This window comes from Lissotriton vulgaris, chromosome 5 (genome assembly GCF_964263255.1).
Source record: "Lissotriton vulgaris chromosome 5, aLisVul1.2, whole genome shotgun sequence".
In the NCBI taxonomy this organism is placed as follows: Eukaryota; Metazoa; Chordata; class Amphibia; order Caudata; family Salamandridae; genus Lissotriton; species Lissotriton vulgaris.
This window is the reverse complement of record NC_141693.1, coordinates 1,248,922,579-1,248,935,525: the sequence shown is the minus strand read 5'-3', so window position 1 is coordinate 1,248,935,525 and position 12,947 is coordinate 1,248,922,579. Positions and strand designations below refer to the sequence as shown.

The 12,947-nt window shown below is 42.9% G+C and overlaps 1 protein-coding gene across 1 annotated transcript in view; it reads right to left on the bottom strand.

Annotated features, from left to right (window-relative positions):
• DRAM2 (DNA damage regulated autophagy modulator 2) overlaps positions 1-12,947 on the bottom strand; it is a 253,651-nt gene that overhangs the window by 78,557 nt on the left and 162,147 nt on the right. Inside the window, exon 4 of the mRNA XM_086923092.1 lies at positions 4,141-4,318. Within this exon, the coding sequence (XP_086779218.1) occupies positions 4,141-4,318 (178 nt within the window). The remainder of the gene's footprint in view (positions 1-4,140; positions 4,319-12,947) is intronic.

Sequence of the window (12,947 nt, the reverse complement as noted above, 5' to 3'; positions counted from 1 at the left end):
CCTTGTCTTTGTTCCCACCCCCCCTCACAGATCACCTTGCAGCTTATAACACAGCACGCATTATCTGTGTTTAGCAGTGTGCCGCCCGATTGTGTGCAGGTCTTAATGCTGGCTGTCCGGGAGGTGGGTCGGAGTCTCGGGCCAAATGGCTCCGCGTGGCTTCACCCACACTACTTCTCACCGAGGGCCTGCCTTGCACCGTCGTTCACCTGCGGTGATTCCGATCCGGGCCCCCCCCCCCCCGTCCCCGCTGCGGGGTTAGACACAGGCAGTGCTGGGGTCATGGCAGAACTGCCATGGGAGGGGCAGAATGCGGTGAGCCTATTGTGATGGGGTCTTGGGCAACTATCGGAACACCATGTTGTGCCAATCCGAGTTGCACGGTGAGTGCATCCATGCGCCCCCCTCCCCGCCCAGTGGCACCAGATGGGTGTACACGGTACAGGGCGGCCGAGCCACACTCGAGATCCGCCTGAGGGGAGGCGTCGGGGTTAACCGTCCGCTGCTAGGCCGCAGTGATTGCAGCTGCTGGCACTGCCACGCGACATCAGTCATGGGGAGCGCGCCGTAGCCCCATCCGCAATGGTGCACCGCCCCAGGGACAGGGGCCATGGCGCGGGCAGCTATGGAGGGGTTGGTGTGGGCTTTGTGACCACGGCCGGCCGCCAGCGGCCTTGGCCCGCAATCGTTGAATAAATGCCTTGGGATGATCTGGGGGTTAAGTAGCAGCCTCTCAGCCGTCAATTCCAGATGGGGGTGGTGCGGCCACTCCGTGACCCTAATAGAACGAGGAGGTCGTCAAACGAGCACTTGGCATAAGTTCGGAGGAGTACTCCTCCGAACAGGGACTGAGGGGGCGTCCAGGTTTAAGCAATGGGTGCCAGTGCCAGAAAGCAGCACAAGGCACCTAACCCCATGGGGAGGCGCAGGGTTGTCAACGTTCGATGTGGTAGTTTTGAGGAGGCAATAATAAAACAAAAGAATATGTGTCAATAGGTGTCACAAATTATAATTTTCACCCTGGGCCTCACAAATCTGGACTCCGGTTACAAAATGCTTGAGCGTTTCCTTCCCTACACTTTTGTGTTCTTCAGACGCTATAGTTGAAAACACACGGCATTTTCTATCCAAAAGACTACGGGAATACGACGTATAACGTCATTTCGCAGTCCTTTTGATGGTGTGAGAGTAGCCTAGCCCGCAGCACAGTTTTCCATACCAGTGAATCTAAAATGTATCAGAATTAAGATGAACACAAATACATTGTGTAGATGACACAGTTTACACTTTATATTTGGTTTCGGGGTCTATCCCCTTGAAACAACTACAGTACGACACCGGGTGACGTCATTTTGTAGCTTCCCCCCTTTTTTCATGCATTTCTCGATAGCTTTCTAACAAGGGATATGTGTCGGATCTGGGTGATATACAGTCGGCTTTAATAACACTGGCCATTTAATTACTTTTACTACATTTTGTGACTGGTTTCAAATCATTTATGAAATATATTCAGGGCATGCAGAATGAACTACAGGAGGAATAACGATGACGTCATCCTGTAGTTCTTTACGATATCGCGAGATTTCGATCGAGGTATTTTGAACGCTCCAGTAACTTTACTGAGGACAGAATTATGCTTCACGAGCAGAGAACCCAATGAAACATCATACCGTGAGTTGTTACATTACCATATTCCATTAGTACAAAGCCATTTACAAGCCGGTTAAACTGTAACTAGGGACGTTTTTGTGTGTGTGGCTCTGGGTGGGTGTGTGTGTGTGGCTCTGGGTGGGTGTGTGTGTGTGGCTCTGGGTGTGTGGGTGTGTGTGGCTCTGGGTGTGTGTGTGTGGCTCTGGGTGTGTGGGTGTGGCTCTGGGTGTGTGGGTGTGTGTGTGTGGCTCTGGGTGTGTGGGTGTGTGTGGCTCTGGGTGTGTGGGTGTGTGTGTGTGGTAGTAATTGCTGTCTGCTGAGCTCATCCGTAGGGTACAATAGGTCTCACATTCGAGAGAGATAAAGCTAATGGCAATGTAAATAACAATACCATTTATTTATCTGTTTTCAAAACCAACACAAAAATACAAATTTTGTCATTTACAATGCCAATAGCTCAAACTTTTCCAAAGGCGAAACCATTGCATTGTAAATGCTTGTTTTGCACTAATGCTCTTTGATACCCCCTGTGTGGGGCTATGTGGCAGATGTCGCCTGTTCCTTTTCTCTCCTTCTCCCTTTTCTTGTTCTTTTTTTTACTACTCCTCTCTTTTTCTACTTTCACCTTTGCAAACTATAAATAAAAATTTTACAAAAAAAAAATGTCCGCTCAAATAGGCTCAACTGTACATTAGCCTCAAATAAGAACAGTTACAATATAAACATTTAAAATTCATAAAATCTCAGGTCAAAGAAATGCAATACAAAATGAATTTCCTTTAAACTTAGATACGTAACTTATTCTACAAAACTGCAGGACAGACAATGGGGGGGAGGAGTCATTATGTGCAACCAAATGAAGCGTAAAGGATTAAGATACAGCGGTGACCCCAAGATTGCTAGCCTAGTTGTTTACAAGCTATTAGTGCAACAGCCCGATTAGTAAGCCCCAGTACACAACACAGGGGCACAATCCACCTAGATCTAGGTTTTGAATATGCCCGGCAAAAGAACAAGAGATGTTCTTCTATTTCCTTCTCATAGCAACATAATGGGCAAGACTTAGAAACAGTCACAGAAGGCTGCAAAGATGAAGTAAAAACAGCAGTCGGTAAAATACCATATCTGTAATACTAGTGAGTGCAGAGTTAATATGACCAAGAAATTCCTCTACCCTAAATACGCGTTTATGGAGGAGAAAGGATTTAGATCGGGTACCCACGCTGTCAGATAGTGTACTGAACATCATGTACCTGGTCCAAAATGTAGGCTTCACAACAGCTGCCAAAGGTGCCAACAGTTGCTCAGACCCATGTTAATAGGAGACTGCTTGACATAGGCAAACCAAGGAATCCTCTGGGATTGTTGGCAACCAACAATATCTCTCAGGGCGTCTCTATACGATTTATGGAAGGTTTTAGTGAGTTGGTCACACTTAACTATCTACAAAATACTGCACTGAATTTTGTTAACGTTCTTGCCATTTTCTATGGCATAGATACATTTTATTTATTTAATACATCACTTTTAGTTGTTATAACAGGAATAATATGAACTCTAGTTGGTTATCAACGCCTTCCTCTAATCACACTGTTAAAATGAATTAACCTGCGTTAAAAATGTGTTATAGGGAAGCAAATGTGTATGTTCTATAAGTATTATGCATACGTTTAGGTTGTAAAGTTGTGACTAAATTTATTATACTTTCTGTAAGTTGCTAGGCCAGCTTCAACTTTTATGAAAATGTATCTTATCTACTCGTTTTTGGCAATGTCTATTGTAAAACATATTTTCTCTATAACAATAAAATATTTTACTACCAGCTTCCGTACATGCAGTGTAGACGTTGACGGAACATACAACATTGGCAATGTTGTTGCTTGACACACTGGAAAGCTATGTGTAATTGCCTCCTCATTGCCTCACAGTGTGAAGCCGTTTATTCATGGCAAACTGTATTATGGAAGATGTGTTTAACAATCAAATAGAGCTAAAAGTTAAAAAATATAGTGATCAGTTTCACGGAAGCAATCATGAGAATTGAACATACAACGAAAAACGACATAGATATTGAAAGAAAACTGCAAGATTTAAAAAGTATTGCTATATTTTCTACATCTTGACAAAGTAAAAATATGAGGACAAATTTGGTTGTTAGTACGTTGCCTGTAGACCCTCTTGTAAATGTGAAAAAGCAAAAAGTCGCAGTTACACGCTCGGTGAAGTGAACAACAACTCGAGATAAAGAGATGACAGAACTACTTAAAAAGTCAGAGAAAACAAAAATCACTTGTTTGAGGTTGGTAGGAGCAATTCTCTTATGCTACTGTTGGTTGTTATTCGTTGATCATAATTAAGAGATGATACATAATAACACTAAATCCATGAAGAGAAATAAATATGTTTTCTAGGCTGCGGAAGTCAACTTAGAAGCACTCCTAAAATCGAGGCCCTTTTAGCTGGAAAGTCAAATTGCACAGGAAAGGATACTACTTACGACACTTGATGCACACCATACAAATATTACAAGGCGTATCCAGAAGATGCCTTTGCCATGTATGTGCGGCTGCATCTTGTAGGAAATGATTGTTTGAACCAGAATGTAAAGCATCCCTAGTCCGAACGTCAGGCACGCTCCAATGATGTGCATGACAATAAAAGTAGTTTTCTGAAAGAAAACAGGGAAAAGGTTTGTTGATATTCAGTTTTCGAACAATAAAACCCTTTAGTTTTATCACATCAACATAAAAACAAAATGCACATGTCCATACATTTTTACACATTTTCACATGCAATGTTCGTTTAAATAAGTGATAGGCAGTGTGAACGGCAAATAGGATAAACCTTTTGTAAAGTACCCAGAATTTAAGACTGTTAAAAATAATAAGAACAGCAGTAAGTCTCTTAGAAGACATCATATGAGAGTAAGTGGCCCATACATGAAAATAACTCTCCCAAGGTCTGTACCTTGGTTGCGTCAAGTTCCAACTCAATCCAACTCAAGAACATTAAAGCCAGCATAGGTGCAGCATCAACACCACTACCAAGTGTTGCGCTCACAGAACTATAATTTCCTACACAGGCCTGAATTTGACACATCAGGAAAAGGAAGAGCAAGAGAGGGGGAAAGAGAGAGGAAACAGACAGAAGGAGAAATGTTAGATCTGGGGGCCTCTAGTTGGCAATGGTATTCATCTTTGTCCAAATAGGGACCCTTACTTCTAAGTCAGGATAAGGGGATTACACTCCTTAATAACCCCTGCTCCCCCCCTTGGTAGCTTGGCACGAGCAGACAGGCTTATCTCAGAGGAAGTGTGTTAAGCATTTGTGAATATACACAGCAATACAGTGAAAACACTACAGATGGACACAACACAGGTTTTATAAAAATAAGTATTCTTTATATAAACTTAACACAAGACCACAAACGACAAACATCCACAATACTACACTTAAAGTTGACTTAACCCTTTCGATGCTCATGACGAGCTCAGCTCGTCATGAGGCACGGTTGAGCTGTGCTTATGACGAGCTCAGCTCGTCATGAAACAATAGTATTCATAAAAGTACAGCACAGGAGGGGAAAAGCCACAGCAGCCAAGGTGTTAAAGATGATAAAAGTTGCTTAGTTCAAGTTGATGATAAATGCGACAAAGTTCTCATCAAAGTACCTGAATGCATAACGCAAAATGATGGCGGCTCTCTCGATGGTGTCACGCTTCTCTGGTGTTGCGACAGCAGGCAGCTTTGACAAAGACACGCTTCCAGGGAGATTCAGCGGCAGTACGCTTTCTCTCGAGGCGTCGTGCTTCCAGCTCCCAGCAACACACAAATGTCTGTAGATAGAATTCCCAGCAAGGAAATTCACAGGGGGAGCTGGTAGTGAAGTCTTTTGTCCCTGATACTTCAGCAGGAGGCAAACACAAGATCAAGCCCTTGGAGAATATTCTGTAAGATGATGAAAGTTCTTAAAAAGTTTGTTCTCCTTTCCTTGGCAATGGAGAAACCACTGCAGGCCAACCCAGCAAACAGCACACTGGCAGAGGGGCAGTCCAATCTCCTACAGCTTCCTTGGTTCTTCTCCTTGGGAAAAGGTTCCTTGTTTCAGAAGTGATCTAAAGATCTTGCGACTGGGTCCCAATATTCATACCCAAAATCCTTTGTTCTCTGTAGGCAGAGAGGCCTCTGCCTAGTTCAAACCAGTTCCTGAGCACTTTGTTTACATGACTCCTTCCTTCCTTTCACAGTGCAGGGCAGAGACATCAGACGCCCCACAGGAGGTGGAGCCAACACAGTGGAGGAAAGGCACAGCCCCGGAGGACTTTGTTGACATGATTCCTTCTTTCCTTTCACAGTGCAGAGTAGAGACATCAGACACACCACAGGAGGTGGAACCAGCATTGTAAAGTCTAGGCACAGCCCTATTCAGGTCCCAGGTGCACCTCCTCCCTCCAATCTATTTACCACTGGGCTGCCCCAGCCTATCTCCTGGAATCACCCAGCACTGTCACTCAAACTCCAGACAAGGAATAGACAACCAAGCAGAGGCAGGCTTGGATAGATAGACAAGAAAATACCTACTTTCTGAAAGTGGTATTTTCAAACACAGAATGTTAAAACCAACTTCACTAAAAGATGTATTTTATCATTCTGAGTTCAGGCATACTAAACTCGAATTTCTACCATGTTCCCTGAGTCAGTTAGGATTATAAAATGTAATAATCTAACTGCCCATTCAGACCTATGGAGAACAGGTAGCTTGCAACAGGGAAAAAACGAAAATGGCTGTAATTCACTATTAGGACATGCCACACACACCAGGGCATGTCCTACCTTATACTTACAATGCACCCTGCCCTTGGGCCTACAATAGGGGTGGTGATATGAAGAAAGGGGAATATTTAGGGACTGGCAAGTGGGTGCACTTGCCCAGTCAGCATTGCACCACCAGACCGCACACAGGCTCTGCAATGGCAGGCCTTAGACACACGTTTACAGGCTGCTTCTGTGGGTGGCACAACCAGTGCTCAAGCCCACTAGCAGCATTTGGTTTACAAGCCCTGGGCACACTCAGTGCACTGTACTAGGGTCTGACCAGTAAACAAAATCAGCCAATCTTGGAGTCACTAATCCATACATTAATTTATAATAGGGAGAGCATATGCACTTTAGCACTGATCAGTAGTGGTAAAGTGCCCAGAGTCATAAAACAGCTAACAACAGGTCAGAAAGAGGAGGAAGGCAAAAAGTTCAGGGATGAACCTACAAAAAGGGCCAAGTCCAACAGGAAGAAAAGAAGGAATCTCCAATATTATTGAAATATTTTGAATGCAAAGTCAGTCTTGCAGACCTATATTTGATAGTCAAATGCGTTGGATGAAAAGACAATTTATTTGGAATCTTGTTCTTTAAAAGTGGGAAGGAGGAAGATATATCTATTCAGTCTAATTAGCAGGCCTATTAATTAGTTTACCATTCTAAAAGACAAGGGGCCAGATGTAGGTCACCAATTACCGGTCGGTAACGGCCGAATTCGGCCGTTACCGACCGGTAATTGGTGATTGAGATGTAGGGGCCATTATTTTACAGAATCGGTTAAATTTTTTTAGAGGTCTAATAAGTAACCTGCTATTTCAATCCAGTCTTAAGCAAGATAAAAGGCCTCCGTTGGCAGCTCTTAAAAAAGTACTAGTCGCCTCATTAGAATCAATCACTGAACCCCTCCCTCAAACAAGTCTCCTGAAAATACAGATTTTAACCATCTTTAAACAACTCAGTTGGGCCACCTTCTAAGTAACACGACTGACCAACAATAGTCTAACTTATTAAAAAAATACAATGATTAGATATCCCTATGTTTATAAACAGAGGTGTTTTAGGCTATGACACAATAGGTACACATAGCTAGCAATAGATGCCTGCGAGCAATAGATGGCTGGATGAGCAAAATGTTCTCATTTTTGGGAGGGAGGTCTATATTTGGGGGCATGCATGGTGGCCTGAGTCTCTTGGCTCTCTTCCAATGCCAGTACCCAAGTTAGGAATGTAGGCATCATTTTTGATGAAGAACTGTCATTTGAGGCTCAGATAAATACATAATCCTCATCTTGCCTTTTTATCTTAAAAATGTTGAAGAAAATACTACCTTTTATTCCTGCGGATTTGAAAAAAAATGGTGCCCTTTTCTTTAGTCTTGTCCAGATGTCCTTTATATGGGCATTAGACAGCGATCACTAAATAAGTTGCAGATGTTACAAAATGTTGCCTACTGCCTTTTGAAAAACATTCCAAAGTTTGAGTCTGTAGCTGGTGCTTTGATAGAGCTTCATTGGCTTCCGGTACGGAAGAGGATTGCTCTTAAGGCCTTGTGTTTGGTGCTTAAAGCGCTACACAGGTCAGGCACAGTATATCTCAGAAGCAAGTTCAGTTTCTACTCCCCCAAGAGACCCCTACGGTCTGCCACAGCCGGGTCAGTAATAGTTTATAGAATTAAGAAAATGGGCTGGGGCGGCCGTGGCTTTGTTCATACCACATGTGTTCTTTGGACCAGCTTGTCCCAGCACATAAAAAGTCAGACTAATATGCTTTGTTTCCTCAAGCATGTAAAAAATTGGCTATTCTCTTCTTCTTTATAGCACGGTTGGTCTACGTGAATGCTGTCAGTGATTCTGTGACTTGGTGTTAACTATGCTAGCTCCAAGACAACCTTGGGCAATCGAGCCCTTTAGAAGTTTGCAAATCAATCAATCAGTTGTGTACACTATGTGCTCTAAAATGCACTATCTTGCATCCAAAAAGATCAGCAAGGTTCAGGTCCAATCATGCTGTGAAATATTCACCACATTGGGCTTTGAATTTCCTTTCACCATCAATCACAAAATTTCTCAAAAGCTCCTTCTGGGAGATTCCATAGCCTCCTTCCCCTCGCATCCCACCCGGTTATTGTTCCCTGGAGAGGGATCTTCGAACGTTAAAGAACTGTGCTGCTTTCCCCCTGTTCCATGCTTAATTGACTTCATAAACCCATCACATATACTCAGGAAAATACAAATTATGTATTTGAAGCCCACCAACATTAAACCGGATGTTGGGCAATCCCGCGTTCCAAGGTGGTCAGTAACACCACTGCTGGAGGAAGTACCAAGCAGGCCATCTCTCAGGGAGGAAGCTGTTGGGATCTAGTCCTTAAGATCTGGGAACCTTGGTGCAAGAACGTTCCCTGCGTGGCACATATTGTGTTGAGTGTTCTTACATCGCAGTTGCTGCTGGGGAGTCGCTGTGGCTGGACTAATAAAGTACTCTCCCTTCACGTACCTGTGTGGAGATTCACTTCCTTTCATTTGCGACGATACTCCAGCTTCCAGCCTCCCCATCAACGATCGTGGTGTTGCTGAGCCGTTTTGAACTTGATGTCCTGCTCCAGCCTCGTATGCCCGTGCTTTTGCTTCGTGTGCAGGTGCTGTTGCTCACTTTTCCTGCTCCTCCTGCCCTTGGGTTGTGCCGTGCTGCTGATGCCTATACATCAACTAATTTGTCGTTTTGAGGTACTCTGTGTTGTTTGATACGCGATCGAGCTATTGCTTGCTCTCGCGTCTTCACGCCTGCTCATTGCCGATTTGCCTGATCTTCATTTCGGACGTGTACGCAACGTTCTGACGTTGCGTGCGGCCATTTTAAAATCATTTCCATGGCAACTTCGCTTATGCGCACAGTTTGGCATTAAAAGCGCTCAGTAAACGCGCATTTCATGGCAGTAAGCGCACATTTCATATCTTCATTATTTCGGCGATTTTGAAACTATTTCCTTGGCAATTTCGTTGATGCACACAGTTTCCATCAGTTTCGCTGATGTGCACAGCTTTCTTCAATAGTGCATTGTGTTTAATTAACATTTTGTACATCACTGATGTACAAAGTTTCATGATAACTTGCTCAACCACAATGCTAATTATTTTGCGCATTATTATTTAACACATTGCTTTCCTTGCAGTTTTGTTTGTCTTCAATTCTTAAAGTATCTTGTGGGGCAGCAACTCACCCACGTGCCATTATGGATCGTGTTTTGGCACCTCCTCCCTTTTTACAGTCTGCAGGTACACCTCCTATTAAATGGGATGATTGGAAAGATTAGAACACTGAAGGAGGTCCCAGGGGAATTTTTGACGACCCTAACTGCTAAACCCCCTGAATACTAATGACACCAACAAAAATTAGCAGTGAGTCGGAAAGGCTAATAGAATTATGTATCCAACAGAAATTAGAAAAGGGAGAAGCTATCAGTGTAAGCGAGTTCCCATCAGTCCACCATCGAGACCGCCCTTCATCATCTGGGATCTCTTATTCTTTTCAAGAAATGGTAGACCACAAAAGACCGGCAGATTATTTGATAACCAGGTTGAGGGTGTACCAAACACACTAACTCAGATGTAAACAGGGTGTGCCTAATGAGGAACTGAATAGCAGTGCTCAAAAGTGAAAGCGTTGAAGTGATGAAAGAAAAGAGAAAAAGCTCTAAAATTAGGTAGTGATAGGGGAAAACAACTTTTAATATGCACCCTTTCACTCCCAACTCAATAAAAACAGTGCAAGTAAGTAGTGTAACAAATAACTACCAACAAGAATGTTAGGTCGACATGTTTCTGCAGTTACTGGAGCCTATCGGTCTCCTGCTGCCGCAGACCTGGTTATCATATAATCTGCCGGTCTTTTGTGGTCTACCATTTCTTGAAAGGAATAAGAGATCCCAGATGATGAAGGGCGGTCTCGATGATGGACTGATGGGAACTCGCTTACACTGATAGCTTCTCCCTTTTCTAATTTCTGTTGGATACATAATTCTATTAGCCTTTCCGACTCACTGCTAATTTTTGTTGGTGTCATGATTGGAAAGATACCTTTGAGGCATACCTTGAGGCATTAGACGGAGTGACCTTTACTTCTAAAAAAAAAAAGAAAGCCTTATTGATTTATAACCTTGGTGCTGAAGGCAGAAGTGTTTTGAAAACTTTACCCATGGAAACTGAGAGCACTTTAGTGACTGGTGGAGATAGCGGTGATTCTTTGTTGGTGGATGATTATGCAACAGTTATCAAAACTTTAGACAAGCGTTTTAGTCCAAAAAGGGACGTTGTTCTTGAACGTCACAAATTTCTCCAGCGTGCTCAAATTCCTGGTGAATAGATTGATGATTTTGTGGCTGCGCTGAGGATTCTTGCAGTCAATTGCAATTATAGAGAATTTAGGGATGAAATCATTCGGGATAGGTTGATTGAGAAGACTTCCAACAAGAAAATTCAAGAGAAATTGCTATCTTCTGATGATCCTGATCTAGAAACTGCTCTTACTCTTGCTAGATCTATTGAACATTCTCAGTTTTGTGTAAAAGAAATGAGCAATCCTACCTCTTCTACCGAGGTTAAGCTTTTGAAATCCACTTCCAAACCCTCCAAGTCGCCGTCTGTTACTAAGCCTCTTCTTTCTGGTGTTCCACATTCCTCCGTTGCGACTTCCAGCAAAACCAAGACTGAACAAAAGGATGTAATGTGTTTTCGTTGTGGTAGTACTACTCATCTTGGCAATGCTAAGGTTTGTTTTGCATTAAATCAGACTTGTTACAATTGTGGAAAGAAGGGCCACTACTCTAGGATGTGCAAAGTCGCTTCCACCAAAAGAAATCAGGATCAAACTGTAAAAACCATTACTGATGACTCTGATGAAGAGAACTATGAATTACTTATGCTGTCCTCCTCTGCATCTCTAGGGGATGGTGTGGTGGAGTTAGCTGCCTTAGGCGGTGTTCACAAAAGGAAATAACCTTCCTGCCACATCTCTGTAAATTATACCTGTCTGAGTTTTTTAGCTGATTCTTGTTCTACCTTGCTGAATGCTGCGGATTGTGACAAAATAGGAAATGTGCAACTGGGGGAATCCTGTATTAAAATGTTTGCCTATGGTGGGAAATGGGTTGAGGTTTTAGGAAAATTTGTTGCCAATCCCAGATTTAATTCTGATCTTGCTTCTGGTACTGTATTTGTGGTCAAAGATGGAGCGAATCTTTTAGTTTGGGATGAGCAGGGTGCCTTGAACATTGTGCTGGATCCATATAATCCGGATATGGTAATTTCCCGTAGCGAGTTTTATAAATCTGTTCCTGGTTCATCTTCTCATATGGTGACTCAATTGTCTGGTGTCAAGTGGGAACATATGTTTCCTGAAGTTTTCGATGGCAAGCTAGGGAAACTCATAGGTTTCCAACACCAGATTGTTCTCAAGGATGGTGCTAAGGGTGTTGCGCACAAAGTTCGTAAGGTGCCTTTGAGTCTTCATCCTGAACTTAAAAAGGAGTTGGAACGTTTGTGTGTGGCTGGGGTAATTGAACCCATTGAGGGTTCTGAATGGCTCGCACCGATTAATTTGGCACGAAAATCAGACAACTGTCTGAGGATGTGTGTTGATTTGAGAGACCTAAACGCTAACTTCCCTAGATATTTCTTCTGCATACCATCAGATTGAACTTAGCAAAGAGTCTAAACATTTGACTTCTTTCGTAACCCCTGAAGGCGCATCTCGTTACATCTGGATGGCCTTCGGCCTTGCCTCAGCTTCGACTGTTTTTCAACGGTTAATGAAAAACTTGTTTAAGGATATTCCTGGAGTTGTTTTCTTCCAGGATGATATCCTTATTCATGGAAAGAATGAACTTGAACATGATGAGAAAGTTAAACACGTTTTAAGTATCATTAAGGCTAGCGGGTTAACATTGAGGGCTGACAAATGTAAGTTTTTGCAAGATGGTGGTGATTACTTGGGCCACCACATTTCTCACAAGGGTATCGAGCCTAAATTTAAGATTATTGATGCTATTCAAAATGCATCAACGCCCACGAACAGAGATCAGCTTCATTCATATTTGGGGCTAGTAGAATATTATTCGAAATTTGTCAGCAATTTTTCCCCCAAGACTGCTTCCATGCGCAATTTGCTTAAGAAGAATGTCAAATTCATATGGAATGAGGATTGTCAAAATAACTTTGTGTCGATTAAGTACGAGATTGTACAAGCAGGTCTGCTTAAACTGTTCAATATTAATGATTTATGCATTATTTCAACTGATGCTAGCAATGTGGGTCTAGGTGCTGTTCTTCTTCAAAAAAGAAGTGATGGTCGTGAGGAAAGAATTGCCTTCGCTTCTAGAACCTTGAGGGGTGCAGAAGACACTTACTCAACTATTGAGAAGGAAGCCTTGGGTTTGTGGTGGGGTGTACAGCATTTAAAAAACTTCCTATGGGGCAATGAAT